The sequence below is a fragment of the Cynara cardunculus genome, unplaced genomic scaffold (assembly GCF_001531365.2).
Source record: "Cynara cardunculus var. scolymus isolate 2C unplaced genomic scaffold, CcrdV1 Un_Scaffold_3005, whole genome shotgun sequence".
Classification (NCBI taxonomy): Eukaryota; Viridiplantae; Streptophyta; class Magnoliopsida; order Asterales; family Asteraceae; genus Cynara; species Cynara cardunculus.
In genome coordinates, this window is record NW_020201311.1 from 63,480 (window position 1) to 70,360 (window position 6,881).

Consider the following 6,881-nt stretch of genomic DNA (forward strand, 5'->3'; position numbering starts at 1 on the left):
ACCGTTAACAAACCTAAATTTTTTACTCTTCTGCCGCGAAATAATACGGTGGCACGTGCCACCCATGCCACCACATTAGGTCGGTCCATGTCCATAAGAGACGACTTCATATTTAGATTCAATGACGTATATAACTGTATAGGATTTGCATGAAATGTAATTGTCATTTAAGATGTTGAAGTCTTTTGATGTGATTTGATTTATTGTTGTACGTTGATATGTTGCCATGACGCTACTGAAAAGTAGGTGTAGACATTCTTGAATGTATTTTTATACCCAAAAGGTAAATACGTCTAAACATATGATTGTAATTATTCTCAAATAATTAAAAATCATTTTTTTTAAGTTACCTATACTACCTTATAAACCAGGTTTATTAAAAGTCTTAAAAACAATTTTTAATGCACAAAGTACTATACATTTATGCACAAAGTTTTAAAAAGTCTTAAAAAACAATTTTTAATGATTTATCGTCTTCTTAACAGAATTTTGAGCAAAAAATGTAAATAGAAGCAGCAGGTTCGAACAAAAAGAAGATCAAAGCACAACGAAACGTAAGAAGATGAAAACTATGAAGATGATGCAAGGAATACCAATTTCAATTCTAAAATGAAAATTTAAGAAGCATAAATCGATCTCTTCATACGCAATCACATTCATCGAGATTATATAAGAAACCCTAAATTGCTGCGAAAGAACAAAATCTGAAGAAACAAACCCCTGTTGCTCTTTCTACTCTAAAATTCGATGGAGAGTGGTTGCAACAACCACCACTACCTGAGCTCCAATTGTATACGCTAGATTGAAATAATCAAACTCAAAATCTCATTATTGCCGCCTCTTCAATCGATTAGACTAGGGATGGTGATTTGCCCCGTTAGACTCAAACCGGGGACCGGGGGGGGGGGTGTTACTCAAACCGGGGCCGGGGTCGGGGATTCCCAGTATAATCAAACTAAAGGATACTATTTATGGGCTTTGACTGGGGATTGATCGAGGTTTTATCGCGGATTGCATGAGATTTGACTGGGGACGGGATAATAATCCCCGTACCCGTCGGGGCTGGGGGACGTTACTACAAACCGGGGTCGGGGCCGGGGATTACAAAACCCGCCCCATCCCCGTCCTGTTGCCATGCCTAGATTAGACACCACTGGATGGAAGATGAGATTAAAGAAACCGTTCAGGTGAGAAAATAGAATGAACATATAGGTTTTTTAGGGTTAAAGATTTTATGTTTTTTTTTTTAATTTGAAGATTTCTTTATTCTATTAAGTTTTTTTTTTCTATTTTAAAGGAGAGTTTAACATAGCTGTTGAAGATTTTTTTTTCCAGAATTATAATTTTTTAGAATAACATAGTTGTTGTCTGTTAGAGATGCTTTAAGACGGACCAAATTGAAATGAAATTCTCAATGAAAGGATTGAAAATGTAAAAGTCAAAGGTTGAGTGACCAAAGTTGTAGTTTATGATACCTTAGGGACCTTTCTTGTGAATAAAAGAAAATACGGCATCGCACCACCAAATTTAAAGGGTTTTTCTCTCTCATATCTTCTCTCCCCCTCTCTCTCACTTCCGACAGGAGAGAGAAAGCTCCCTCCCCAATATCTCTCTTCCTATTTATCCCAAAAAAACCCTATCTTTCGTATCTCAAAATTAAATATCTTGATTCTATAGATTCAACTTTGTTCTTCAATTGCTGATTCAACTTTTGAATTGATCCGATACTGTTTCGATTGGAGAAAAAAGAGAGAGAAAATTCGAGGTATGCAGGCTGATCAAACGGTAATAAGCTTGAGACCTGGTGGAGGAAATCGAGGAAGAACCACTGGCCCTCGTTTTGATTCGTCGGCTTTCGGTTCATCAGATCTTCCAATCCTTCGTCCTCATGGCGGAGCTGGCGCTCCTTCTCTCGCCGCCTTCAAGGTTGTTACCTATTTATTTTACCCTGTATGGATCTAGGGTTTTGTATTTTAAGCTCTTTTTTTGTTTTCATTTTATTGAATTTTTATTCATGTCGTTAATATTTGTATTCGTCATCATGATTTAGTTTTGAATATTCTGTTTAGTTATCTTCCATTCATTTATACATACTTACGTACATATATATATGTATGCATATATACATGTCTCGTTTATGTAACTGATGGTCAAAAACTATCATATGTGGCTTAGATTATGACTACTTTTGTATGTATGCGTACACGTATGCATGCATGTAGATGTAGGTTGATAGGAGAATCTTGTTTTGTGGGTTTTGATCTTTTGATGCCTGAAAGCAAATATGCCGTTTTAACATATGAAATAAATAATTTTTTTTTTGTAACTTTATTGTCTGGGTTATCGTAGGGGATTTCTGGCAAGCTGATAATGGCCTTTGTAAAAGGATTATTGAATTGGACCAAGAGGGCTGTGATTTGATATGAAAAAAAATGGATTCTTGAATTATTTTTCAAGTTCTGTGAATTGATAGTAGCAGTCTGCACTTGGTGTAAGAGGGGAAGCTAAGGGTGAAAAGAAACCAGCGACTATTTTGATACCTTGATAATGGGCTCTGTTTATCAAGTTCAGTAAGGTTATCAAGGCATTTATGTGCTGGCATATGTTTTAATGTTGTTAGTGACTTAAAGGTTCATGTTTCGGGTGGTATTCAATTTTGGTGAAGAAGACAAAGACAGGGAAGGTTTTCTTTCTCTTAATTCAGATTACAGAACAAAGAAATCTCTGAAGAATGGAAGTTAGATAAAATCAAGAAGATAAGAACTAGCAATAGACTTCTTCTCGCCTATGGACTTGCTCTCTTACTTTTTGTTTTTCTACTAACACTCCCTGTTGTCATTGTTTTGGTTGGATGCCAGAAAACTATCTGATATTTAAGAAAGGGTTATGTTGCATTACAGTTTCCAAATAGAGTTCATATTGGTAGGCTTATGTCTTGTTAAGTTGCTGACACCTTATATTACCATATACTACAATTTTACGAAATGGGATGGCTTGGATGGAATGTTGGCCTGTCGTTCATTTGTTCTATCTGGGTATTGTTTGGGGAACTATGCTGGTAGAAGATATTAATCTGAAAACGTCATTATATTCAATAATTCGTGTTCATTAAAGGGTGTGATGATGACATGGAATACATGACGTTAACTTAGAATGTCCTGATCGGTGGCAGGATGAGTAAGTTACTTTTTACTTCATTTTTTGTTTTTAGGTATTATAAAAATACAACAGGGAAGATGTATTGACAAACACAGTAGTATTCTTCAATGTTTTTTATTTGTAGAAAAGGTTTCTCACCATTTATGTCCAATGTTCCTTCTATTAGTAACTTGATTCACATAATTCTTTTGAATCATTAATGAAATTATGTTTTTGGATGGAAAATTGTTTAATATAGGCATATAGTGGAACCTTGGAAAACAGGCTGTAACATGTGGATACGGCAAAAAGTTTGTGGTATTATAAAGACTTCCGTCATTTAATGTACTTATTGATGCTCTACCTGTTCCTTTCTCTATTCGCACCAAAAGCTGTTTTCATTGTTGATGGCCTAGTTTTTCATGTCATATTGTTCGGTAAAGTGTTTTTTACCTATTCATCATTTCTTGTTCTAGACTGGTGATTCCCGCTTTGAAGTCCGTGAACGTGTTCGGTATACCAGAGACCAGCTGCTACAACTTAGAAAGGTAATGCTTAACTAATACATGTTGGCATGCATGCTACTTTGTTGATGTTATATTGTTATAGCCTGAATGGTAATGGAGCATTTCATAATGATGTTTATTGGAGTTTTTTATGCTATGCTTACTTCACTTTTGTCATTTTTTTAAAATTCAAAACCGGGAGGTTTATTTATTTGATCTGGCTTTTTGGTTGATATGTTTTCCCACTACCTAACTAATTCTTTTACAATTAAGAGCCATACCAAAGATGGAGGTTTATGCACCAATGTTTGACTGTTTATGTTTGATTTGATATGTTTGCCCCTTATTCTGAGTAGGTTGTAGATGTCCCTGAGGAGATTCTTAAAGTCAAAAAAGAAGTTGACGCCGAGTTTTTTGGTGACGATCAAAACTGGACCAAAGCAGAAGCAAATGTAAGTATTGTTCATACTTCCATATTTACAGATAAAATATGTAGGCAAGAATCTGAGCTTTCTGTCATGCTCTCCTCGAGGAAGAGTCGCTTGCACTAGTTCTTTCATCTGTTACAGTTTATTCTCTTTCAAGTTTCAATATAATGATTTATTTTTCTGCAGCTGCCAAGTCTTCCTCAGGCACGTTATTCGGAGCTTGATAATCGTGACTGGCGAGGACGTTCAGGTCCTACTTCCGTGGAAGAGAGGTCTTGGGATGCTGGCCGAGACAATAGGGATTCTGGCCGTTTTGACAACAGGCAACAGGACACGAATCATTATAATCGTCATGACCAACTGAACTCACAGTTTGGTAGAGCACAGACTCCTAACCAAGGGGTGAGTTCTTTAGTAAGATAATGTCGTTGATACTGATTTTTCATAAATATTTAGTGCATTTTCATCTTCTAAAACATTTTAAGTGTTACATTTTTCCATGCTTCTAAGTGATGAAATTGCAGCCGATTTAAGTAAATTATGATTGCGGGGTTCCTTTAATTGTTTATGCAATAAATACAACCATCACTCTTTTTGGTTCTATACATATCATTTGTCATCCTTGCATGCTCATGATATATTTTTCAACTATCTATTTCTTTGGGTACTTCATATGGTTAAGGGAAATCCTTGGGCGCTGTTTTCCTTCAACAAAACAGAATATCCAGTTTGGTGCTCCTGTCATTTGCATTTTTCCTTTAAAAAGATAACATGTGATACTTGAGGTTTCTTCAAGTAAATCATTGGTTCCAATGTCTGCATTAAGTTAATTTTTACAGACATGATTTAGTTTGTGACAGTGCTTATCTGTGACTGCTTATCATTTGGATATATGATGATAGTTACTGTATCATATGCATATCTTCTCTTTTCTATTGTGCGATACATGGTTGGTCACAGTTTCTTGTGGATTTTGACCACAACTACCGAAGCATATATGTCTGGGTGATGCTGTGTTTTATGCTTTGAGATTTTGTTCATACCCGTGGGTGTTAAATATAAGTTGGTTCTCTTTTTTTTGGAACAGAGTGGCCCTACTCCTGCCCTTATCAAAGCTGAGGTGCCATGGTCTGCTCGGAGGGGGACTCTTTCTGAAAATGACCGTGTCTTGAAGACAGTAAAAGGGTAAACTATTGTTAATCTTCATATTACAGATTATGCTACTACTGTTTAAGGATGAGAACTTTTGTTTCTTAGGGGTACTGATTTTTATGTTATTTGTTGGAATATGTGGAAAGTACACTAAGTTTTTCTAACTCTTATTCTTAAGCATCTGTAAAGAGTACTAAAAGTTTGATGGATATGTCGAGGATGCAGCATTTTGATTTACCTTTGATAGCTTGAATTTATAAACTATGACTAAAATTGAAATTTAGAACCACCAATATGTTTTAGCTCTCCACTTTGCGAATGATTATTATGTTTCTAAAGTGATTTACCAAAATCACCCATCGACTATGTGCAATCTTGCTGGTTCATCCTTTACTTTCTGAAGACTTGTGGTCCCTGGATCAATTTTTGCCCTTTTTAGTCTCCCAGTCCATTTTCATTGGTTAAAGGGTGTTGCCTGTTGGTCAAAGGGGCAAATTGGTCGCACACAGCTACTGTTTTATCTATTATTATTTTAATATTAGAAGTATCAAGGGTTATCTTTTGTATCAGTGTGGTTTTGTTTAAACACAATGAAATTCGATGAGGAAGCTGACGATGCTCATTCTTGTATTGACACTGGATGACTTTGCTTGCCTTTTCAGTATCCTGAACAAGCTGACTCCAGAGAAGTTTGATCTTCTCAAAGGGCAACTTATTGACTCAGGGATCACAACAGCTGATATTCTGAAGGTTCATATCTATCACATATTTATGTCAATTTCTATGAACATTGTTCTGTATTTATTTATTTTTTCCTGCTATTGCCATTGGACCATTGAAGATAATCCTGTTACTGTTGACAATACAGGGTGTGATATCCTTGATATTTGACAAAGCTGTACTCGAACCTACATTTTGCCCAATGTACGCTCAATTGTGTTCGGATCTCAATGGGAAGCTCCCCCCATTTCCATCTGATGAGCCTGGTGGAAAAGAGATCACATTCAAGCGCGTGCTGTTGAATAATTGCCAGGAGGCTTTTGAAGGTGCAGACAACCTGAGGCAAGAGATAAGGCAGATGACAGCCCCCGAGCAAGAGGCCGAGCGTAGAGATAAAGAAAGAATTGTTAAGCTTCGTACACTTGGAAACATCCGTTTGATTGGTGAGCTTTTGAAACAGAAGATGGTGCCTGAAAGGATTGTTCATCACATTGTTCAGGTTTTGGTTCAAACACTCTTTGTATTTCGTTCTTCATTAGAATTAGCCTGTGGACAAAATATATCAACATGTAAGAGAGTTCCAAAAATCTCTCTTTTCTACCTATTTTGACCATTTGCCTGTTGAACCTGTAACCTATGCTGTTAATATCGCGATATATCGACGATATATCGGATATCGGACCTAGGCAAAATATCGCTGCATAAATATCGGTCAAAATATCGTCCCCGATATTATCGGCGATTTTTCCCAATATTTAGCGATATTTTAATGTATATATCGGACCGATATATCGATTTTTTAGGGTTCCATTATTTGGGCTTTTGTTATTTCATGGGCTTAGTTTTTGGGCTTGGTTACATATATTATTAGGTCTGAAATTAATAGTCTGCCTTCCAACGGTCTTCTTCCTTTCTTTTCATCTTTACGACTTCACAC

The 6,881-nt window shown here is 36.2% G+C and overlaps 1 protein-coding gene across 1 annotated transcript; it reads left to right on the forward strand.

Annotated features, from left to right (window-relative positions):
• Positions 1 to 1,582: 1,582 nt before the first annotated feature.
• Positions 1,583 to 6,655, forward strand: LOC112503435 (eukaryotic translation initiation factor-like). The gene is made up of 7 exons (XM_025107476.1): positions 1,583 to 1,926; positions 3,615 to 3,686; positions 4,001 to 4,096; positions 4,259 to 4,474; positions 5,160 to 5,257; positions 5,887 to 5,974; positions 6,093 to 6,655. The coding sequence occupies exons 1-7, from the start codon at positions 1,768 to 1,770 to the stop codon at positions 6,552 to 6,554; spliced, it is 1,191 nt and encodes a 396-aa protein (XP_024963244.1). The 5' UTR covers positions 1,583 to 1,767; the 3' UTR covers positions 6,555 to 6,655.
• Positions 6,656 to 6,881: the final 226 nt, after the last annotated feature.

Excerpts from the sequence above, each read along its gene's own strand:
- LOC112503435 (XM_025107476.1), top strand. The coding sequence starts at position 1,768 with ATGCAGGCTGATCAAACGGTAATAAGCTTGAGACCTGGTGGAGGAAAT. Across the intron at positions 4,097-4,258 it reads GGACCAAAGCAGAAGCAAAT|CTGCCAAGTCTTCCTCAGGC; the intron begins GTAAGTATTGTT and ends ATTTTTCTGCAG. Across the intron at positions 5,258-5,886 it reads GTCTTGAAGACAGTAAAAGG|TATCCTGAACAAGCTGACTC; the intron begins GTAAACTATTGT and ends TTGCCTTTTCAG.